The sequence below is a fragment of the Astyanax mexicanus genome, chromosome 2 (genome assembly GCF_023375975.1).
Source record: "Astyanax mexicanus isolate ESR-SI-001 chromosome 2, AstMex3_surface, whole genome shotgun sequence".
Taxonomy (NCBI): Eukaryota; Metazoa; Chordata; class Actinopteri; order Characiformes; family Acestrorhamphidae; genus Astyanax; species Astyanax mexicanus.
Genome location: NC_064409.1, coordinates 48307665 through 48333005, shown reverse-complemented (window position 1 = coordinate 48333005; position 25341 = coordinate 48307665). Strand labels below are relative to the sequence as shown.

Sequence of the window (25341 nt, the reverse complement as noted above, 5' to 3'; positions counted from 1 at the left end):
GACTCTCCTTTGGCAGCAATAACCTCAAACAAACATTTCCTGACGTTGCAGATCAGACCTGCACAACAGTCAGGTGGAATTTTGGAGTATTTCTCTTCACAAAACTGTTTCAGTTCAGCAATATTCTTGGGATATCTGGTGTGAATCGCTCTCTTGAGGTCATGCCACAGCATCTCAATTAGGTTGAGGTCAGGACACTTCAGAAGGCGTATTTTTGTTTTTTTTCTGTTGCCATTCGGTTGTTGGTTTACTTCTGCACTTCACCAAAGGTGTTAAGTAACAAAGTAGAAATTTGGGGTTTTATACTTTAGTGGAGTAATTATTTTTAGACTACTTTGTACTTATACTCAACATTTAAAAATAGCCTTGTTACTCATTTCTTTCCGGCTTGATTTGATTCTGGCTGGCAACATAAAAATCAATGGTGCCATCCGGAAAGCTTGTGTTTGGATAACAAGTATAAACATAAACAAGTATAGACCCTCTCTTGATTTGTATTTGATCCATCCCACCTGCATGTCACGTCAAACTCCAGCAAGAACACAACAGATGCATGTAGCCTAATGGAGAAAAGTGGAGCCAGATGTCGCACTCTGAAATGAGAACCTGTGATAAAGTTAAGCAAGGAAGACCCCAATTAAGATATTGTAGTAACCTAGTGATGCAATAAGGGTGTATTTGTAATGTTTGCCATGGCTTGGTACATGCCAAGACATGCTGAGGTTTGCTTGCTAGGTCTAGGCTATGGATTCAGTGTTGTAAGTTCGATTGTAGAGCGTGTGTGGGCTGCAGTGTTGGGCACGTTACTTTGAAAAAGTAATTAGTTATAGTTATTCCTTACTTCTCCAAAAAAAGTAACTGAGTTACTAACGGAGTTACTCCACTATAAAAGTAATATAGTTACCAGTAAAAGTAACTATCGCGTTACTTTTTAATATTCGCCCGTCAAAAAAAGGAAATCAATTATGCATTTACTATTAGAAAAATAACAAACGAAAATAAACCCAAAATGTTGACAAAAATATAATCTAACGAATTTCAAAAAAATAAAACGAAATTCTCCACAGAACCAAAGAAAATTACTAAAACTTGTAATACTGAAAAAGAAACGGAAAAAACGGAAAAACGCGTCTGGGGATGAAATTAAACAAACCAAGCCACCCTCAAAGGAAATATGCATATATAAACAAAACAAAATAATTGACAAAAACAACAATCTAATGACCGTTAAAATGGTATTAATATAACAGCCTTACCAAAAGAGAATAGAGCTTAGATCGGGCCCAAAACGTGCACGTTCTGCCAGAGCCCGACCCGATCCGAACGCGGAGGCGTTCACGTGCGCCCAGAGCTACGTGATTACATTTTTTTCATTTTTATTATAGTTTAATTTTATTTAGTTTTTATTTTTTCTGTTCAGTAAGTTTTTAGGGTGGGCTTGCTAGTTTTTATTAGTTTTCACACATCTCATCAGAGAGATCAATCTAAGAAACGTGAGAGAGAAAGAGAGAGAGAGAAAGAGAGAGAGATTTCTGGTATGAGTTACTCACAGGTAAATGTTCTCACACACTGTATCTGCTGTTTCCCTTTCATCTGCCTGGCGCTCATATCGTAATCCCATACATAATTCTGCAGTTTCTCAGTGTTTTCTGTCGTATTTTGCGGCTAGCGCGAGCGCTTTACACAAGAACTTACGGACCACGAGGTGCTGCGCGCTCGGCACAACACCGCCCGCTGTACAACTCCGCTGTACAACAGCGCTTATAAATAAATTAAACACGAAAATTTGAGTATTCTATCAGTAATTTCAGTTCGTTTTAGTTAGTTTTATGAACACAAAATACAGTTCGAGATAGTTATGTTTTTTTTTCCTTTTAATACTGTTTTTATCAGATTCAGTTAACACAAATGTTTTTCACTTTCAATTTTCGCTATTTCGTTCGCTTTAGTGAACAATAATAATTGGTTACTTAGCAACATTGTAATTATCACACCAGAGCTTTATATAAAATAAAAATAGGAGCCTGATTTTGGGACGGTGTTTGGGTCAGGTCGGATTCGGGCAGAAAATCTAAGCTCTAAAACAGAAAGCAGCAGCACCACAAAAACCAGGGGTGGGTTTCCCGAAAGCTTCGTAACGCTAAGAACTTCGTTAACTCATACTTAAGATTGATCGTTAATTAAAGAGTGTTTCCCAAACCAGTGCGTAACTAAAGTACTACGTAAACTCGCTCGCAGATTAACGAGTGCCCTGACCCAGTCGTTATTCTCAAGAGCTTCTTTAGGGGATCTCGACTTGCAGTTCAGCACCTTAAACACCAGGGACCGCCAATTTTGAGGGAGAAAAATTATAATTTCCCTGGTTGAAGCAATTATATTATGTTACTATTAGTTATAATCAATTATATTATATATATAATTATTATTATAATAATTAATTAATATATTATATTATATTATATTATATTATAATGCCAACTTTGTCTGTGGCTTGTAGTCTAACTGGGCATACTGGAATTGACCAATCAAACCAATAAATTATTAAAATCCAGATTCCTGCAGATGATGCTCACGGTCTAAGCAAAGCTGCAAAGTCACCAAGTCCGTGGATTCTGTAATCAGGCTGTTACTGGGAATTACAGCACAATACAATATATTTCCATGCTATTAGGAAAATCCCTGGTACTGTAGGTCCGGTGGAGGGGACGCCAGCGGTGTCTTTAATCACACCTACACGTATTGTAAAGGGTATCGGTGAATGTGCAGGTAATATTTAATATTATTCCTTAATCAGGTGCTTCTAACCAACATTGTGGCCGTTCATCTGGGCAAACTCTGGGGTGTGTCAGCTCGCAAATATATAAATACCAGTCAAAAGTTGACACGTCTCATTTAATGTTTTTTTTTACATTGTCGATTAATTAATTAATTGACGCATATGGAATTATCTAGTTAATAAAAAGGTGCATGGCCTTCAAAATCCCCTGACCTAAACCCAACTGAGATGGTGATTTAGGATGAGCTGGAGCTTTACAGAGTGTGTGTGTGTGTATATATATATATATATATATATATATATATATACACACATACACATACACCGGAACATACATATATTTATTATTATATTATTTTTATATTATTAATAATTATAATAATAATAAGTTAATATTATTATCAATATTACTATTAATAATATTAGTATAATATATATTAATATAATATATATATTAACAAAAATAGTTTTTAAAAAGTAAAAAAATGTTTATTAAACATTTATATATAAACATATGACTTATTTATTTAGTCATATGTGTAACGCCGGGATGAGACGGGAGGCGGATTTAAATGCGGGTAAGAACAAGACTTTAATAATAACAAATAAACAAATAAACAAACAGGGGAATAACGAATAAATATATATACATAAACAAACAGGGAAAACAAACAAAGAGCTAAACTAAACAGACAAGTACAAAACAAGGCTAGGGATATATATACAAAGGATAAATACGAAAATATATACAAAATAAACAAAGAAACAAACAGGAAATAAACGTGACTAGAAATAACGTGAATGACAATAAACAAGAGCGAGTAAATAAGAAACGTGGAGAAAGCAATAACGTGACGTGACAAAACAACAGGGGAAGGTGCAAAGACCGACGGAGGACAAGGTGGCAGAGGAGGGCTATTTAAAGTAACATGAAACACACTATAATTAGAAACACCTGGGGAAGGGGCGGAGCTACAAATTACACACACGTAATGGAAAAGTACAAGAGAAACACACTAGGGAACAGGGAAAACACAGGAAAACATAGCGAGGGCGTAACAATATGTATCTTTAGGAGTATTTTATTAATGCCAAAGTACATCCTTTTGTAATTTAAATTTCAGAATATGTATAATATTGATGATTACAACACTTTTTTTTTACATCTTTAGGGTGTAATAGTGAATAAATACTGCATATTGGCAGTGTTGAATCGATATTTGTGGATCGATTGAGCGCGCTGTTTCGGGGGAGGAGTCAACAAAGACGTTCTTTAACCTCCTTCGTTAATTTTCACGTTGCGAAGCTCTTTGGGAAACACTCGCAGAACTGGCTCGTTCTTTACTCACGTCATTCATTAGTTCGTTCGTTATTCGCTAAGGTTAATCGTTTTCGGGAAACCCACCCCAGAGCAGCTAAAAAGAGTTTAACATCCTTAAATCAGAACTTGGGCTGTCCACGGCAATCACTACATTTATTAGAGCAGCAAATCGTCACAATTGTGCCTCACTTCACCACGCCAACCCACAGGCACAGCGGCCAGAAGCTCAAGTTCACCGGAAAGAGGAGGGGTTAACCAGGGCAAAGCGAAGTAAAAAAAAAAAAAAGTTCATTCAGCTGCTAAAGTAACGTGCAGTAACGGGGTGTCGGAAATGGTAACGGTGTTATAGTTACAGTCATAGTAATTAGTTAGATTACTCGTTACTGAAAAAAAGTAACGGCGTTAGTAACGCCGTTACTCCCAACACTGGTGGGCTGTTAATTTTATGAGTTTAGGTGTAGAGGTGGGTAATATAGGTCCAAAAAGTAAGAATGCATCCCAGGATTTTGCTCCCATTGCCTGGCTGGCTCTGAAGCTAGTTCAACCTAATCCCTGAAACGTTTGGGTTTGGGTCATCCTTAAAGAACCGTTCTAGGTTCCAAGCTGGCTAAGAGAGCATTGAGAGTAGGCAACAATGGTATCAAAGCAAAAGCTTCTACTTTCTAAAACATATTTTGTTGACTATTTTTCTGTTTTGTTTACTGCATAACTCTGTCAATTCATATGGCATTGATTTGATGCTTCAATATTAGTCTGCAACAAATGTAGAAAAAATGAGAATTGAATGTGTTCAAACTTTTAACTGGTACTTTTGACTGGCACTATTTTTGCTATATGCAATATTTGTTTAATTGTTCATTGCGCAACGCTACAGTCTACAGCTGGTTAGTAAAGCATGTAGTAAGGACAGGTATGATGCTGTCTATGTGAGAATGTCTGTAAAAGATTTTTATAACATCCCTCTGAAGACTTTTTAGCACAATTTCAGTACTTATAGTCATCAGTGGGGGTAGTGCACTATAGACCCCTGTGGTGCAGCCTAGGCTTCTGTTTATAAGGTAATTTTTACCCTTACATCTTTTTTACTTAAAGGGCCCTATTTCAGTGATCTATAGCACGCTAGGTAATTGCGCTTTGAGCAGCTGTATTTAGGGGCGTGTCCTGTGTCGTTGGTATCGTAAGGGCACCAAAAATACGCCTTGGGCAGCTCCAACAGCGCTAAAGTCGTGTTTTAATTCTCTTAATTATTCATGGTGTCCGCTATGCGTGCCTGTGGCATTTTATAGCACTGGATGAGATTTTAGTTAATTAATTAATACATTTAATATTTTAATACATTTGCCCTGGTGATACAAAATGAATGCTAACATATAGGTTTATATTTCTGTGTATTTTAAATGTTTTAAGTTTTATAGAATTGACAGGCAGCACCAGACGCCAGGGTGAAAATGTGCTTTATTTTTTTAGATATAAAAAAAATAATAAAAAAAGTGAATTTCAGTTAAATAATAGCGAAGAGAAATTAAAAAAAAAATTGCATCAGCTATATTAAGCTACAGTTATTAAGTCTGTATACTGAACATAAATATAAAGCCTTATAACTTAATAATAACGTACTGTGCAGATTTTTAAGTATATTAATTTTTTCTAGTTGATTGCTGAAGGCTCTGGGCTAGGTGTTTTTTGCTAAAGGTAAAGGTGGTAAAGAAGTGATGGTAGTATAGTGAATGGGGAGCGCAGTGCTCATTGTGATCGTGATTCAGTTCTGGGTGACTTGAGTCAATATATTCCAAAAGTCCAATGCTATTTTAAGGAAGCGTGCACAAGGCGTAATAAAAGACTGTTGAAGGGGTGTACGATGGCAACGCTCCACGCTACACGCCTTGCGCAGGGTGTACGATAGGGCCCTAAGTAGTTTTAAAAGCAGTTCTTAAGTAAGTTTGAGTTGATACTTCAACTTCTACAGAAGTATTTTTTACTTGAGTAATGAACGTGAATACTTCACTTACTCACAGCTGAGTAATTACATTGGTTCTTTCAATTTTTACAGAGCCCATTGTTTTCTTTGTTTTGATTGTTTTTGTATTTTACATGGTGTGAGAGATGTGTACAGTGTAGGAGGACAAGGCAAAATCATGCCCTGCCCTGCTGTGTTATTGGCCTGGACTGTCTTACCATATGTTCTCTGCCCTTCATGTTTGTTTTCGGTTTGTGACTATGGTTTTGTATTGAGCATGCCTGGCCTTGACCATACTTGTTCTCAGTCATCTGAATCGAACACTTACAGCACCATTCAATCCACACTAGTTTGCTTATCACCCGCCTATATAACCAACACTATATTGCTAAAAGTATTTGCCCACCCATCCAAATAATTAAACTCATGTTTCAATCTCTTCATGGCCACATGTGTATGAAACCAAGGACCTAGGCATGCAGACTGCTTCTACAATTAGTTATGAAGAATAGGTCACTCTCAGGAGCTCAGTGAATTCAAGTGTACCATTATAGGATGCCCTCTGTGCAACAAGTACAGTTCAGAAATTGCCTTACAATTAAATATTTCACAGCTGACTGTTAACTGATATTATTACAAAGTGGAAGCAACTTGGAATGACAGAATATCGCTCTGTCAATGAAGACAGCGCTGGGTCAGCAAATGCGGATGTTTGTGAGGTTGGGTAATGTCCTTCAATTTCACTATGAACAGCAAAATAGACCTAGCAGTTCAAGACAACCCTGCAGAATCAGGGTGCTACATTTGGGGGCCACAAACAGCTGCTACAGGAGATGGCCCAGTAGCTGTCAGTCATAGTTGAGGCCACATGGCCTAGCAGTGGTGCACCTCCTCCACAGCCTATTATGGCAGCTACCACCTTTTGTACCACCTTATGGCAGCTACCCCCTTCTGTGCTGGACAACTTTGAAAGGTAAACCTGGGATCCAAAGGGCTGCAGAGGGTTCTTAATGTGATGCTCATTAGTATTTAAGCAACAGCCATTCCTTTGTTCGAACAGAGAGATCCAAAGTGCACTACATGGTTTCTTTACTAACTGAGTAGCAGAGGAAGAGATGCTGTCACAAACCTGCTGGACCTTTCCCAGGGCTCTTGCACAGTGGCAGACTATATCATTGAGTTCCACACCCCACAGAAAGTGACTTTAACGATGAGCCAGGTTAAAGGATGAGCTCACCACCTGAGAGTTGCTGTCCACACTCAATAGGTGAATCTTATACCTCAATTTAGCATTCTCCCTGGTACTCAGAGCAGGAACAGCCAGAGTCCATGCAGTTTGGAGGTGTCTGCTTTTGAGGCCAAATACCATCTCTCACACCATGTAAAATGCATCAAGAAGAAACTCAAGAAGATGGGACTCCTAGTTAAAGGAAACCCATTTTACAGCATTTTTTTGCTTCTTGTGCTCTCTAAAAGACAACACCGATGAATACAAAACAAAAAACTTCTTAAGAGCGAACCTGAACAATGGATACCAGATTTTTGGCTTAGTTGGAGACACACATTAAGCAACATGAACTTAGTTAAGCAGCCTTCATATGACCAAACAGTTGTGAAGTTACTGAAGAAATTCTTACCCTCTACTTTGATTGAAGTTATATTGGAACAGTTTCCTGATGGATTTGTACAGGTTTTTATGCAAGGGTCACCACAGGATTGATAGTGCCACTCACAGCTTCCAGGGGAGTTATAGTAGTCACAAAACAGGGCTAGAAAGGAAACAGAAGTTCAAGTCAGTCTATATAATAATGACACCCTGTACACACTGCACACACTATATGTCCAAATGTTTGTGGACACCTTCTAAAGAACGCATTCAGCAACTTCAAGTTGCACCCATTGCTCAAATCTGTGTGAAAATGCATACACAAAGCTTGTCTAGTGGCAATAGAAAACTATTGCTAATATAATAGGTCTCGCTAGAGCAGATAAACATAACCTTTTACCCAATGTCACCCAAAACAAACACACACACACAAAGAACTGTGTTCTTCGGAATAATGGAGCACACATAAAACATATGTGGGATGAGTTGGGACGTTGAGAATGAAGTAGGGTGGAGAACATTCTGACCTCACTAACTTAAATCAGGTAGAAAGTCAGAAGCCCTTGATTGTAAAGGAATAATGAATGTCCCAATATACTGTATCTCTATACATTTGAAAATGAGTAGTTTCTAACTCTTTAATATAAAGATGGATCATGTAAATCACACATACATTAATTGCTAAGCCAAATATGGTCAATTAAAAATCAATAGGTTATACAACTTTACAACAAGGATATACAGTATGTATTTTGAGTGCACAATAACTGCATTTGAACTTAAGAAAGTGAGATTAGTTATGTGTTGATTCTGACTCACGGCAGGTGGTTGGGTTCCTCCATGATATACAGACGCCCTGCTCTCTACATGCTGCAGCATATGCTGCTACTGCAGTACAGAAACACTCACAGTCTCCACCAGTGTCACATGCACATGTGTCTTGCATACATATATCATAATATTTAGTTCGGTCCACCTGAGAAGTGAAAAAATATATATAAATAGAATTCCTCACAGAATATGTTCATGGTCATTTTCTGTAGCAGTTAGCATCTATACACATACAGTGGTGTGAAAAAGTGTTTGCCCCTTCCTGATGTCCTGATTTTTTGCATGTCTGTCACACTTAAATGTTTCGGAACATCAAACAAATTTAAATATTAGTTAAAGACAACACAGGTAAACACAAAATGCTATTTTTAAATGAAGGTGTTTATTATTAAGGGAGAAAAAAAATCCAAATCTACATGGCCCTGTGTGAAAAAGTGAATGCCCCCTTGTTAAAACATACCGTTACTGTGGTGTCTGACACCTGAGTACACTGTCTCTAGCCACACCCAGGCTTGATTATGGCCACAACTGTTCTAAATCAAGACATCACTTAAATAGGACCTGCCTGACAAAGTGAACTCCACCAAAAGATCCTTTAAAGCTACACATCATGCCGAGATCCAAAGAAATTCAGGAACAATTGAGAAAGAAGGTCATTTAGATATATCAGTCTGGTTATAAAGCCATTTCCAAAGCTTTGGGAATCCAGCGAACCACAGTGAGAGCCATTATCCACAAATGGTGAAGACATGGAACAGTGGTGAACCTTCCCAGGAGTGGTTGGCCTCCCAAAATTACCACAAGAGCGCAGCGACGACTCATCCAAGAGGTCACAAAAGACCTCACAACAACACCCAAAGAACTGCAGGCATCACTCGCCTCAGTTAAGGTCTGTGTTCATGCCTCCAACATCAGAAAGAGACTGGGCAAAATGGCCTACATGGCCTACATGGCTGAGTTCCTAGATGAAAACCACTGCTGAGCAAAAAGAACATTAAAGCTTGTCTCAATTTTTCCAGAACACATCTTGATGATTCCCAAGACTTTTGGGAAAAAAATGTTAAACTCTTTGGAAGGTGTGTGTCCCAGTACATCTGGTTTGTGCATTCCAGAAAAAGAACACTATACCAACAGTAATGGTGGTGGTAGTGTGATGATCTGGGGTTGTTTTGCTGTGTCAGGGCCTGGAAGACTTGCTTGTGATAAATGGAACTATGAATTCTGCTGTCCACCAAAAGATCCTGAAGAAGAATGTCCGGATCCAAAACACACCAGCAAGTCCACCTCTGAATGGCTGAAGAAAAACAAAACTTTGGAGTGGCCTAGTCAAAGTCCTGACCTGAATCTGAGAGGCTGTGGCATGACCTTAAAAAGGCTGTTCATGTCAACCCTACAATCTGGCTGAATTACAACAATTCTGCAAAGATGAGTGAGCCAAAATTCCTCCACAACGCTGTAAAAGACTCATTGCAAGTTATCGCAAACGCTTGGTTGCAGTTGTTGCTGCTAAGGGTGGCCCGACCAGCTATTAGGTTTAGGCTAATAATTAAATTGGTTTGATGTTCAGAAACGTTTAAGTGTGACAAACATGCAGAAATCAGGAAGGGGGCAAACACTTTTTTACACCACTGTATCTTGAATAAATTTTATAGGAGGTCAGAGATTTAAAATCTGGAAGTCAAGAATTTTAACATAACTTGCATTATAAAGGAAGCACATATAGAGTGGAATTTTCCAGTGTATTTTTTATGTTTACGTTTTTAAGTTAGTGGGCTGTTGGATTCTAGTTCTATATAAGCCTACACAGATTTAAGATAACTAATACAAAGGTATGTATCACTGTCATTGGATGAAATATTTTACCACACCCTCCAAACAGATACAGCGTTTACAATAACAAACCTAATAAAAATCATAAAAACAAGATTTTATATATAGCACCATATCAATAAGATAATTCAGGACAATATATTAATACTAATAGTTGGAATAGTGGAAGAAGAGGGTATGGGAACTGGAGTGGCCTGCCTGCAGTCCTAATCAGTCCCCAATAGGATGGAAGGCTAATAAATATACCCTGCGGAAATTATAGCATCATAGCAGGGCACAGCTCTCAAATGCTAAGATGTATAAAAATTGTTCACACTCATTGCTCAGGTGGACTTCTGTAGAAGTCATACTCTAGTCCGGAGGTATTTAATTAAAATTCAGTATGGTCCAGATGGAGAAAATTTTGGTCCGGCTCGTCACCATTTTTAACTTGTATTATGATTTAGTGCTATATCCTATATACTATGAATATAGTATTTTAGTGACCCCTGCTATAGTCTTTCAATGCAAGTCAGTGACAGTATGCACCATCTCTTTTTACAGAAAGAACTTCAGACAATTCAAATTTAGTTCAAACTGCTTATATGAAAATAATTTATTAAGACCTATACAAGAAAACAATTAGGACAGCCCAAACTCTCTGTACTGGTTTCATTGCTTTTTGCTTTCAAAAGCAACTTCTTTTGAAATCAAAAGCCAAGGAGCAGTTGTGTTCAGGTTAGAGGTCTGCACTCGCGGGACCCGTCAGAATATGTTGCGGTGCACGACTTGTTATTTTTATTGGCGGGAGCAGTAGTTTAATCAATCCAGACAATGCGGGAGAGGGATCACATTTACATGTGGTACCGCTCCTGCAAATTGATAAATTACCATGCAGGCAACAAAAAAACCCTCAAGAAAAATCTCAAAACGGTGGATGGACCAACACACACATACACACACACAGATGGGAGATTTTCAGCATCTCCAATTCACCTGACGGCATGTGTTTGGACTGTGGTAAGAAACATGAAAGCACTATTCAGTACTGAATTGCTGTTTTAATAAATACATAAGTAAATTTAAATTTTTGGCGGGAGAGGGCGGTAACAGGACAAAAACACGCAGGAGCGGGCAAGAGCAGGCAGGAGCGGGTTTAAAAAAGTAGTCCCATGCAGACCTCTAGTTCAGGTATATATTGTATCTCTGTTGAACTGTTTGTTTCTATTGCTCACGTTCACTATCTAGCATCTTCTTGAAATGTTACTCACCAAGTTATGGCATAAACCGAAGACTCCTTCTTCATTGATGATGTTGCAGTGTTTGGCAGCCCAGGTATGGCGATGTGGTCTCAGCTCACAAGGGCTGCTGACGATTTTGGCTTTAGAGCATGTTGTAAAAACTCTCCAGCTGTTTCCAAATTTAAGTGGCTCCACCACTTCCTCTCCAGCACGAGTCACAAAGTCATTTTTCCCATTGCCGTCGTAATTACCACACAGTCCACATACTTTTCCCTGACATGGAGAAAATCAATGATCAAATGAATGTACCGTCCAATGCGATGCGTTGTAAAACAATATATTCACATTATTAAAAATAAAAGTGCAGAACTTGTCATGTGCTATGTGTTTGAATCATGGGCGTGGTAGTGGGGGGAAAAGTGGACCTGACTACCCAGGGCCCGAGTAGGGAGAGGGGCCCATGAAAATCCTGATTTTTTTTTCGCTCACTTTCCTTTGTTTACTGGCATGGATAGGGGCCCATTAACATAGAGGGTGTACAGGGCCCAGAATTTGCTGCTACGCCCCTGGTTTGAATTTATGAATTGTCTTGGTTTTTGGGAAATAAAGGCTTTTTGATTAGAATATTAAATATTTCCAATTTTGAAACTGAATATTGTACGACTACTAAATGTATTTCTGAAATATGTACATTTTGTGTAAAGTCATTGTATTTACATTTTACTTTATTTTATGCTGTGCAATTCAGGAAAATAGTTTTTGAATTACCTGAAATGAAGGACTGAGTCTGATGTGAAGACTTGTTTTGTTGTCCCAGTAGAGAACCAGACCATTACTGGCTTCAATAATTCGGTAAATCCCCACAGTGTGGATTTTGTAAGGGATTTTTTTGCTATAGTTATAAGGAATATCCGTAATGTTCTCATTTAGCAGAATACGTTCCTTCTGTATTGATTAAAAAAACAACTTTGACAACATTTCAAGGTATCGATCAAAAATTCTGTAAACTCCATGACTAAAATTACTCTCAATGCTTTAGTGTATTGATATGCTGCTGTATGATAAACTCACCCCTAGAAAGATTTTAATAGATTTGGAACAGGTGGTCCCAGTTGTGCCGCAGGGGATGTTCTCTGTGATGATACGAAATGATCCAGTAAAGCTGTTGCTGCAGTAGTCCTGAAAAAAGAAATGTTCCAGATTTCAAATTTAAGTATGACATACATTGAAATGAAATATCAAATGTCAATGTCTGAAAGAATCCTCACCTGGCCAGGTAAGACTAATCCTGCTTAAATAGAACTTAAGTGTAAATATTATAATTTGCACAGTCATATAAGCTAACATTATTGATAATGTGATGTATTATGTGTTATTTAGGTGAAGGACCAGAATCAGCAGGAACACTGAAAGGATGGTTAGTTGGAGAATCTGTCTCTGACAGTGAGGCCACAGCAGAACAGGGGTAAGGCTGAGGATAAGTTCGAGGTTTAAAACAAATTATTCATACGCCTTAAACTTTGTCTTATTGTGTTACCTTACAAACACAAACTTTGTATTTTACTGAAATTTTAAGTGATAGACCAACACAAATTAGCACATAATTAAAAGTTAAAATGAAAATGATACATGGTTTGAATAAAAAAATCTGAAAAGTTGAGCTGTTGATTTCTGTAACTCCTCCAGAGTGACCATGGGCCTCGTGGCTGCTTCTTTGACCAGGGCTAACCTTGCTGAAACAGTCAGTTTGGGTGAAAATCCATGTCCTGTCATAGTTTTTTTTTTAAGAAAAAACAAGACGATATCTAAATATAAACAGCATAAAAAAATTAAAAACGAGACGAAATGAACTGACATTTTCGTCAACGAATAAAAACGAGCCGAAAATGTTTGGCAGGGAAATCCAATCAGAACTGATTTAGTTCTGTGAAAGGTAGGGACCAGTTAGGGATAGATCCAATCACTGCTACTTTAGCGAAGGTGGAGCAGCGCGGCACGCTCAGATACAAACCCGGGAGGACAGACTCGCCTGTGATCTGTCGTTATTTACAGAGCTCGACTCGGAGTTAACTCGGCAGGGTCGGCAGCAGAGAGAAAGAGGAGAGATTATATATTTATCCTTTGACGTCGCAAAAAAACAAGATAACGTGTGAACCGTGTGGAGCGACTCCATCTCCGGTAAAAAACACCACAAACCTTTCAGACTTCTGCAGACAAAAGTCACACAGATCCATAGGCGTAGGAACCGGGGGGGATGGGGGGGACATGTCCCACCCAATATTAGAAACAGGTGGATTTGTCCCCCCCAAAAATGACATCAGTTCGGTCAGATCAGCTGTACTATTAATGAGGAGACAGACCGGACCAATCACGGAGCTGGTTCAGGTATTAAGTCCCGCCTCTCAGTAGAAACAACCAATCAGTTTGCTGGTTTTGTGGCGCGCGGAGCAGAGGCAGTTTGCTGTTGGGGAAGCCCCGCCCCCTCGCTGTGAGATTTAGCAGCGGGATCGGGATGTAGTAGCTTCAGCTGATTTTAAAACAGAGATGAATATATGGAGATTTTACTAAAATAAAGGTAACGATAGGCTAACCACGTAAACTGTGATGATGTTTCTGATAGCTGGTTAAAAATACACGTCTCTGAATCAGCACACAGATTAAACTCACTGTGATTAATAAACTGCAGCTGTGTAAGTGAGTTAGTTTATCTTTGGAATGAGCTTGATTGGGAGCAGAGACTGTAAAAAAAGATGGACGCCGTGTCTCCGTTCCCATTCATTCAATGAAAATGAAGCCAAAATCTTCCGCCATGTTGGCGATCCTGCCACCTGATTCTGTGCAGTAGAGACCAGAGGAGGGAGAAAGACTGTGGAGAGCAACCTACTCATTTAAATAACCCCGCCCCTGAGGGCTGCCTCGCGGTCACAGACTGCAGAGCGGGGCAGAGCGGAGCTGACGGTCTGTTATTGGTCCCGCCCATAAGCAGCCCTTTTACCATAACCACACCTTTTTTGAATAGAGCTGAATAACGTTTTAAAAAACGAATTCTGTGGGGATATAAAAATTTGACAATATAAGCAGAGGTTACACTAGCTGTTGCATTTAAATAATGGAGGTAGAATTACAGTATATTAGAAAAAAACGTGATTGAGAGTTGTCTGTTTTGCCATTGAAACCTATGCGGATGGGTGGGGTTACACAGCTTTCTGCAGCCGAACAGCAGGGGGCGCCCGACCTGTGCTGGCTTCACTTTTAAGAGACGATGCTCTGTCCAGCTATATACAGTCTATGGTTGGGAGTCAGGCTTAAAGAAAAAAAATAAACTATATATGTAATGTTTCCCTGTACCTGATCAGCTAATCACTTTCATTTTCAAACTGTTTATTCATTTAGGATTACAGGACTTACTGTGAGCTATAATGAACGAAAATTAATTTAGCTAACTAGTTATCTAGAAGCTGGATGTAGAGGATAGCCAGAATTTAGTACAGTACTTTAAGTTGGTAGTTTAAAGCAGTTACTTAACCCCGATCCCTGCCCTAAACTAGTGTTTTCCACCTGATCCAGCTGATCAGCTAATAAACAGTCATTTACTGAGTTTACCTGTTAAAATCCTTTAGCCCCTTATGGAGTCTAAATTAATCATGTATATCCACCAGAGGAAGCTCTAGAATATGCAGAACAGTTTTAATATGCAGTAGAATATATAAGAACTGGGTTGAGAAACACTGCTGTAACGTGACTTCTGTTCATTTGTAGTTCACAGTAAGACCACTTATCCTGACGTTTATAAAAGTCTCTATGAAACGTAAAGTTACATTCTTTTACATAAAAGGACACCATCTTAAGAAGAGCTCTCAGTAGAAAAAAATAAAAGTGCAGGAGAAAATGTAAATATACGACAGAATTGACAATATTATTTTAAATATTAGGTGATAACTGATCATTTTTGTCATATGTATATAATTCAGACATTGCATGCATAATTTTTCTAACAACAGTAGCTGTAATGTGGAGTAACATGTTTAGGTTGTAAAATCACCTTATAATAATAATTTACTTTTAATTAAAAGTAATTTCCACAAATGTTGTTCTAGGAAACTATTGGGTGGGCTTGGGTTCATATTGGCAAATGTGTCCCCCCCAATATCAAACCCGCTCCTACGCCCTTGCACAGATCTCCCTGCAGAGATCAGCGTTATAATTCTAATATTATTTCATGAGCTGATGATGGTGTGTTTAAATCGGCTGTGTACTAAAACACTCCACTGCTTAATGTTAATGTTTCTGATACAGATCTCACTCATTAAGATAAGATCATCTGTTTAGTCCCACAGTGGAAAACGTAGTGCAGACAGCAGGAACAGGTCAGAAAGAAACTCAATAGAAAAAAATATTTAACAATAAAATAAGTGATTCTCTGAAACAAAAAGTCTAAAGTGTAAAGTCCCTTACAGCACTTTCTCATAAGTTTCTCACTTTAACTCATGAAGTCTCTCAGTACATCCTGAGAGCATCTCTACAGGTGTGTGTGTGTGTGTGTGTGTGTGTGCAAAAAGGGGGTATGCAGCCTATGCGAAGCATAGGGGCGCTGCACTAGAGGGGACGCCAAATTCAAAGCCCCAAATAAATTTCCTCTCCGGAGAAACAAACATTTTTATGTTTCTTAAACTGCACTTGTTTGATTAGTTTAATGCAATCAGTTAAAAGTTTGTAAATTTTGCTATTAATTAATATTATTGCAATTAATATTATTTAATCATTTCAATTGTAAATCATTTCAATTGTCTTAAAACATTTTGTGCTAAAAAAAAATTTATGGTTGTTTGTGCGTTTGATTGCATTCTGCTGTGAATGGAAATATTTCTTTTTTTCTATTTTCTTTTTCTAAAATTACTTGTGGTATCTAAGGAAGCAATATTGGGCAGCCTATCTTCATATCACCCCTGCAAATGAGCAAATTACCTCTGGGAGATGTTGAAGTCAAGCTCTATAGTTTATTTAAAAATAAAACAATATTTCTAAAACTAATATACAAAATGGCTTTGTTTACATATTTTGAGAGCTGAAAAACAGGTCATGGCTATTTGACTGTGTGACTGGCTACCTTTACATAAATATATTTTCTGTAAGAATTTTCCATGTTTTTATCTTTATCTTTACATCTTTATTACATAAAAACACACTTTTCTACATAAGTGGTGTTAGCATGTATATAGCATGTAACATACCTGGGCCAACAGGTATTCACAGTCTCCATTGAAATCATATCTTGTACCATCAAAGGTCTTGTAATGACCTTCACCAAAGATCGTGCATGTGGCAGGACATTTTTTAGTTGTGCAAATAAAGTTGCCCTTTTTGCAAGTGCTGAAATATTCATTTGAACATTCCACAAAGGAAAACAGAAAAAGGAGTTAGTAATGACCGGACAGCAAGTTTCAGCAGATAGCAGTACAGTTTTATCACAACAGAAAAGTGTACTTAACATTTACTAAGAAATATAGTTTTGCATTAGCATCTGTAGTAGCACATCAGTGGCACCACATTAGCTTTGCTCACCATGTGTTGCAGTTTTCTTGAATCGTTTCATAAGGCTGGTAATATAATCCATTGTGAAAACACTCGCAGAGATCTTCTGTCACACATGTTCCATGCCTATTAACCAGTTGACCATTTGGACACATACACCCTGATTGACACGGTGTACTTATCTGTGGCCAACAAAGATAAAGGGGGTTAATGTAACATGAAACGGGTTACAAAAGTATTTGTACAGCATCACTAAACCCTAATTCAATAACCATAACACAATCTAGAAAGTAAAATCGAAAGGCACATTGGTAAGAAGACCGTGTTGATACGTAATTAATTTTTGATTAGAATCATAATTTAGATCAATTGTATAATAAGTTAGATTAATGGTAAAATATCAGCAATAATAATGATTAATTCATTTATATATTCCAAACATATGTTTAAAAATACTTTGAAAAAATATATTTGATAAAAAATAAACTTTTTGAATACACACTGTCTATATTTTTTTCATATGGGAGGTCATGCTAGTAGGTAATTAACTATATATTTGCATTAGACTAAAGTTTTGGACTTTGATATTGTCACACTGTCCTTTAAAATTGAATTGAAAAAAGTAAAATTGTATAGAGATATGCAAATGTATGCAAACATCTTGTGCTGACATGTAATTTGAAAAAATGTCTTTTCTCAGTCATTTTCCTTTTCTGATATTTCCTTTTTTAACAGTGTCTGTGAAGAGAGATTTGAGTATGCCTATCATGCCTATCATTTTCCAGAGGTATGAAGAATATACTGTTCCTTCAGAGCACTGTTTATTACTACTCTGGGGTGCATTTCCCAAAACGTTAAGACTAAGAAATTAGTAACCTCATACATAAGAACATTCTTAACATTATGAGAATTTCCTGAAAATCTTCATAATTACATAGTTCCTAAACTTGTTCTTTTAACCTAAGATAATTCTGACCCACACATGATGGCTTACAAACATCTTTTTCTGCAGTTCCTTTAAAAATGTGCAGATGCACTGGATCTGCACTCAGAATAAGCACATTTATATAAAGAATTTATTTTTAGAAAAAGTCTTCACATCACATAAACTACACCCAACGCCAACAAAAGTAAAATAGATTGAGTTGTGTGGTTTTGTGACTCTTTGAAGGTCATTAGCTCAGTTTTAAGCATTAATTGTGATGGGCAGTGCTGCACCGCGGGCTGCCAGCAGGGGGACTGGTAGACATAGGGGAGGAAATGGTAAAGTGGGATCCCAAATCTCCAACTCCCAGAATCCCCAGCGTTGAGTAGTGTCAACCAGCTGCACATGTGCACTACCCTATTTAAACCTCAGTCAAACCAGACCTCACTGTTGCACCTTCACTGAGGGGTGACCAGTACTAGAGGGTATAAGAAAAGAAAAAGAAAAGAGAATAAAATAAAAGAAAAGGTGATCTCAAAAAAGGTGAGTAATCTGAAAAGCAAGCATCACAAAAGGAAAATAAAAGAAAAGGTGATCTCAAAAGAAAGCCACACAAAATAAGAAAAGAAAAGAAAAAGGTGGTCTCAAAAGAAGGAAAGAGATCTGAAAAGAAAGCCGCACAGAAAGAAAATAAAAGAAAAGAAAATAGCTTGAAAGAGAGCATAAAGAGAGGATTGAGCGGTGCTCAGCCAGTTTTAAGTTTGGTTGTGTTTTAGATTGGTTTATTTGAAGTTTAAAGCTGTCTTTTGTTGGTACAAGCCATTTTGTGGCATTTCCTTTGTTCTGTTTCCCGCCTTTTTTTCCACACCTCTTGTGGGGGATTTTTTCCCACCCATTCTCCAGTCTCCTTCGAGAAACATTCACTTAAGCACAACACATTTAAAATTATTATCACAATCCATAACTAGAACTAAATAATACAAAACAGAACGATATCCTTATAAGTATATAAATATATATAAATATATATATTCATTATATATTCAATCTGCTCTGCACTTGGATCCCACACCTACCCCAACCGTAACATTAATGTACAGTGCTATGATAAAAATTGGGCACCAGATCAGCAATTTCAGTTAAATATAGCTCACGAACACAGTGAACAAAGTGAAATGAAGTTTAAAAGATTTACAGAAAGTGTGCAACAAAATTAGGCTGGTGAATAAATTTGGGCACCCTTTTGTTTAACTGAATACCTTTAGCACCAATTATTAAAACACAACATTTGTTTGGTAAGCTCATTGACCCTTGACCTAAAAACACAGGTAAATCCAAATTTATGCACCTGCTTAATTTGGTTTAAAAATATATTGTGTTCTTATGCTATATAATATATTTAACTAAAGTTGCTGTTCCATACAACCAATCATTTATGAAGGAAAATCATGAACATTTTCAGGGGTGCCCAAACTTTTTCATACCACTGTATGTAGTGTAATCTTTTCATCTATGATATTATTATATTTTAATCCCTGGTTAAACACCAGAATGGCACATATGGTCATTTTGGTTGATTATTGACTCAACACGTTTATTATATTAGGTTATATTTTAGCCTAACCATGTTATGGAATTAATACTACAAAGCACCAAAATGTAAAAAGGTTTGAAAATAATAATATGGTGTAATAATGAGAAAATGTATGTAAATTAGTGCTTCAGTTTTTAACTGGTGGTGTCTTTCCAGCACAGAAGCGGAGCCTACAAAGAAATTCTGGGAAATGCACCCCTGTTCTGTATAGTGTTTTCTGAAGATAAGTAAAACCAAATGCTGTATGCCAGTCCTGTTACAGTGAGTGTAGTAGCAAGAAGGTGCTCGTACTATTTTGATATGTTGATATGCTTTCTTTGTACAGACTGTGTGCCTTCCTTAACATATACTAAGGTTAGGATAACATGTAAGGTTTAGGATAAAAAAATACTCATATGTGCTATCTTATACATTCGTGTGCAGTATTTTTAAATCTATGCACATATTCACTATCATTTCCTGAGTGACTTACACAGTAGGGTGACTGGGTCTGGCAGCTTTTCTGGCATTCTATGCCTTTTGCTCCAGGGTCAGCATCTGAGCAGTTGAAGTAGTACATAGGAGCTTTGCAGTCTGTTACAAGAAAATGAACATGCATCAAAATACACAGTCAATTAATCAAATTCTACTATAGATGAGTGGGAAATCAGTGCTCACCAATTTGCTCAACCTGCTGTTTACCAATACACTCTAGTTTGCCGTGAGTGCAGGTGCTGTGGAAAGGTAACATGTTTAATGATCTGAACACATTCTAACACTGTTCTGTTGTTATTCCTTCAAGAAGAATTTTACACAACATTTAATTTTCAACAATACAATTCTACATGCACTACCATTTTCACACGCAGCGTGTTGTTTGCAAAGGAAATATTAAAGGACCATTAAGGATTATACGTTCTGTAGTAACTCATAACACAATCGGGATGGATCATCAGATATTAAGGAACTTTGCTGAGTTTAAGCACTGGCAATATTGCATATGAGTCAATGTCCAAAATCACTATGATTGAGTTTGAGATTGTATAATCAGTGCACAGTTTTTTAAAATGTTTCAGCGAGAGATGGGCGACAGGTCAAGCAGAGTTACTCTGAGCTGCAGAGACCCACCCATTGTTCTGATTGGTTAAACAAACCCCGTAATCTGATTGGTCCGGATAAAGCTTTCCTATTGGTTCATCAATCAGGCGTCAAAACAGGGTCAAAATTCGCAACTGCAGCTAGAGCTTCGCACCCGCAGCAGAGAAGATGAATGAGAGGATTTTTAGCTCCACAGTGAAAAACGCCCACTGTCACATTTACAACCTCACAAATTCCATGTGATTTTTGGTCTGACCCAGCTTAAGCCATTTGAGCAGTACTGATTCAAACATTCAAGAGATTGGATTTACAAATAAAAAAATATATATTTATATATAATTTTAAAAAAAATTTCACATTCGTACATTTGAATTATTATTAATATTACGTTCTGTTTCAAGTTTGCACATTCCAGTTAATTTGTGGATTTGGATTTTCGTGCATGCAGTTGTTTAAACGCAGTTACAAGTTTCAGTACATTTGTGACTTCTGTTTTACAAACTCAAAATCTTTATGACCCTTTTTTGACTCCATAGTTTGAAGCCCAGAAAGGGCAGTTTGTGATCCAAGAATCAAACAAATTAAAAAATACTTGAATATAAAATAAGATTTTATCTACAGCAAAATAGTGATCTTAATAAACCTCCAAAGAAACACAGCAAGTTTAACTATGTCTGTTACACAACTAAATAGTGAAATAATAGTAATCTTGCTTAAACTAATAACAGATATCCATAAATGTTTTACCATTCCGTACTGATTAAGTCATTCACAGTAGATCTTATTTGGTCCTGTTGCACAAACATTTGGACCAACACAACTTACTGAAGTCATGAAAAGCTCCATATCTGTATGACAAGTTAAATTTGGTGTGTTATTTAAGCAGGGAACTGAAAAACTGAAAAATGTTACCATTTAGCGCCATTCACGGTGATGACCTCAGAGGGGACCATAACCTGATTGTTGTAGTAACAGGGGCAGCTGGAGTCAGACACGCACTCGTCCTTGTCATTGAGGTAGGTGCCCTCAGCACAGCCACAACCATCCACTGGTGTGTGTTTCACCTTACATGTATAGTCTATTCCACTGAGGGAGCGGCAAGTGGACCCACAGCTAGTCTGGCTGTAAGAGTACTGCATGTTGCCTTCACATTTGGAGAACTTGCCTGCACAACATAAGGCCAAAAATTTATAGCAATGTCTTTTATAGCATTTTTATAGCAATAAGGAGACTGTATCATGTGGTAAATTTTGTTTTCTATTATTATTTTAATCGAATGCACTAACCTTGCCTATGAATTACATGCTGTGTCCAAATACTGTAGATGTTACAATTTTCATTTATGGTTGTGTCAGTACAAAGAAAGCTAAAGCTAAACATATTTATGGCAATATACAAAAATATACAAAAAGTCAAATGTATGAAATTATTGATTTTTTTTTTGACAGTGGCAAATATGTAATAAATTAAGGGAATCATGAATCTATTTTTGTCAGCATTTTGCATTTGTGTTTGCCTATAAAAACACTGTAAAATATTAATTTGTACACATACACATACACATAAATCAAGTAGTCAGATCACTTAATCAGCTGTCTCTGAATCACACCTGATTATACATGAAAGTAGAGTTTTCTGAATTCTAAATTCTGTCACAGTAAAAATGTAAATGTTTGTGATCCACTGAAGAACCACTGAACAAATTAAAAAATACTTGAATATAAAATAAGATTTTATCTACAGCAAAATAGTGATCTTAATAAACCTCCAAAGAAACACAGCAAGTTTAACTATGTCTGTTACACAACTAAATAGTGAAATAATAGTAATCTTGCTTAAACTAATAACAGATATCCATAAATGTTTTACCATTCTGTACTGATTAAGTCATTCACAGTAGATCTTATTTGGTCCTGTTGGACAAACATTTGGACCAAAACAACTTACTGAAGTCATGAAAAGCTCCATATCTGTATGACAAGTTAAATTTGGTGTGTTATTAAAGCAGGGAACTGAAAAACTGAAAAATGTTACCATTTAGCGCCAATCACCTCTAAATCACACCTGATTATACATGAAAGTAGAGTTTTCTGAATTATAAATTCTGTCACAGTAAAAATGTATTTTCTCTTTTAATTACATTTTTAAATTAAAACCATAATATTAGCATTTTCTAACCAATAAAGGACCATAAGTGACAGGATCACAGGATCTTTTGTGTCTTAGCTTTCATGATTTTTTACTTTTTAGCAAGGTTTTTTTAACCAATAGTCAAGCCACTTGATAACAGGTTTTTCTAGCACAGACAGTTAGAAATATTACCAATGATTGTAACCATGTACATATTTTTTTATACATACATAGAATTACATAAAACAACCAAATTAAATTTGTTATTTAGAAAAAGATTTAGAAAGGCTGAAGCACTACTAAGAGTATTAGAACTTTGAATCTCTCCAACAGGTGCTTTTTTAAAGCCGGGCAAAAATTTAAGTATAAAAAAATATAAGTCAAAGGCACTTTGCTGGGGAAAAATGATTAAAAAGCCTTTAATGTGTCATGGCAAGTAAATTTAAAAACTTTGAGGTCGACGCATTGCGGCCATCTTGGCCTTTTTCAGGGCATGAAACAAAATGGAGGCAAAGCATAAAATGGCCCCCTAAGTATCAAGTGACGTCACATGTCTAGTCACATGATTATCAAAGGAAAAAATATATATATAAATATATATATATTATATTATATACTTAAATTTATTTGTCAGCTTTCCGTTTAGTTTTCAGAGCTGGCTATAATGTACACTTTCATAATTGGAACCAATTGGATCACAATCCTAATACTTTTAGAAAGGGCAATGAGCAAATAATAAAATCATGGTGGTGGATCTCTTGTAAATTTTTTTCGATTCAGAAATTTGAATCTTACCACAGGTGTTGTTTCTCCAACCATCAAGCAGAACACCTTTAGCAGCACATACATGTGCATAGGATGACAGAGCTGCACACATGCACTCCTCACTATTGGCACATTGACATGTATCATAAACACATCTCTACGGAAAAAAAGAGCAAGTTTAAACAAAATGCTTTATTAGAACTTCGCCATGTGAGTAAGCAGTGTTGGCGTAGTTCATGGATCAAAACTTACATCTTTGTAATTGTTTGGGTTGACTTCAGCATGGCAGGGGGAAAAGACTCCGTCTGTGTCAGTGATAATGTCACACCATACTTTGGCATATTTCTCTGAAATTACAAAATAATTGTTAGAATAATAAATTAATGTCAGTTGTGTGTATTTGTTGCTTTTAACAGTACTATCATGTGTGTTACTTTTTTAAGTTGTGCAAATAAAGTTAAGTTTGTACCTTTTTCCATGTTCATATTACAAGGGTATTGAGGAAGGTTATCAACATCTGGACAGTCAGACCTAGCCTTCCATATGTTGGCAAAAGTGGTGGCCGTGCCTTCTTTCTGTCCGGATTCTGTTGTAAAATCATCTGCCTGGATATCATTAAAGTTTCCACACAGACCTGAGGGAGTGATTGAAAGTCATGTCAAAAGTGTGCCTGAAATGTGGACTCAGCTTTCAGCAAGACCCTAGAACAATTGTTATTAACATTAGTAAAAAAACCCAGAGGGCAAGAGTGAAGGTACAGTATCACAATCTGGATCTAGTTAATCTCCAGATTTAAGAGTGTAAGATAGGGTGTAAAATAGGGCCCTAAGTCTTATTCACATCAATTTATTAAATTAGTTTATCTGTTTCAATATTTTGCTCAGAAGAAAAATGAAGATGTGCATTGGATCCAGATGTGAACACCTGGGAATAAAAGCTAAATTGTTGATATTTTGTCTCATATTTGTATTTTAGGTCACTATGTTGCACCCTCTGCAAGGCACGTCACAACGCACATTGTTACCTTAAACTCCACGAACAGTCTATTTTCACACCTTAACACCTGTGTTGTTTAATAGTTTACAAATATATCCACAAATATATCACCTACAAATTTCTGGTGCATTGCTATCTTGGCCATGGAAAACACAGGTGCACCACTAACTGAAAAAGGCCTACACAACAGTCATCAGTCAAATGTCTATCTTGGCAATGCAGGTCCACTGCATGTGTTAAATGTGCGTACATCCCCACACAATATACACACACAAGCACATGTAGCAGTGCACAAACCCAACTTTTATATCAACAATAAACAAAATACAAAATAAAACAACACTGCTGTTCCTGTAAATGTACCTGCTGGTGTGCCTTTACAGTGCAAACACTCAGGTCAGTTTTCTTTGCTGAGAAGCGCAGAAGCACTGTGCCATAAAATACCAATCTGCCAAAGTCAGAGCACAACTGGCTCATAAGAATGGAATGGCAAGTGACACGCTAATTGTTTTATTTCATGTTACACCCAAAACACACTATTGTTAATTAAGAGATTTAGTACATGCTTTTTACATGTTTCAGACTTTTCCCTTCGTTACGATATCAAAGACACACTGACACGCCCTAAATCAAAGCTGCAAGGTGTGTGGTTGACTGCTCACCTATAGATTGCTAAAATAGGGCCCTTAATGTCAAACCCAAATGTTCTCAGTCTAGAGTAGAAATAAAGGGATTGACGTCACTGTTCCAAAACTTCTGGAGGAGAGTATAAGTACATGGA

At 37.0% G+C, this 25341-nt stretch overlaps 1 protein-coding gene across 1 annotated transcript in view; it reads right to left on the bottom strand.

Annotated features, from left to right (window-relative positions):
- Positions 1 to 7474: 7474 nt before the first annotated feature.
- The window catches only part of LOC107196993 (mucin-5B-like), a 31141-nt gene continuing 13274 nt past the window's right edge, over positions 7475 to 25341 (bottom strand). Inside the window, exons 15-28 of the mRNA XM_049475060.1 lie at positions 24034 to 24198; positions 23817 to 23911; positions 23595 to 23721; positions 21582 to 21834; positions 20250 to 20305; positions 20065 to 20165; positions 17104 to 17255; positions 16773 to 16911; positions 12613 to 12720; positions 12310 to 12486; positions 11572 to 11814; positions 8480 to 8636; positions 7634 to 7823; positions 7475 to 7523 (exon numbers count right to left, since the gene is read on the bottom strand). Of these exons, the coding sequence (XP_049331017.1) occupies positions 7475 to 7523; positions 7634 to 7823; positions 8480 to 8636; positions 11572 to 11814; positions 12310 to 12486; positions 12613 to 12720; positions 16773 to 16911; positions 17104 to 17255; positions 20065 to 20165; positions 20250 to 20305; positions 21582 to 21834; positions 23595 to 23721; positions 23817 to 23911; positions 24034 to 24198 (2012 nt within the window). The remainder of the gene's footprint in view (positions 7524 to 7633; positions 7824 to 8479; positions 8637 to 11571; positions 11815 to 12309; positions 12487 to 12612; positions 12721 to 16772; positions 16912 to 17103; positions 17256 to 20064; positions 20166 to 20249; positions 20306 to 21581; positions 21835 to 23594; positions 23722 to 23816; positions 23912 to 24033; positions 24199 to 25341) is intronic.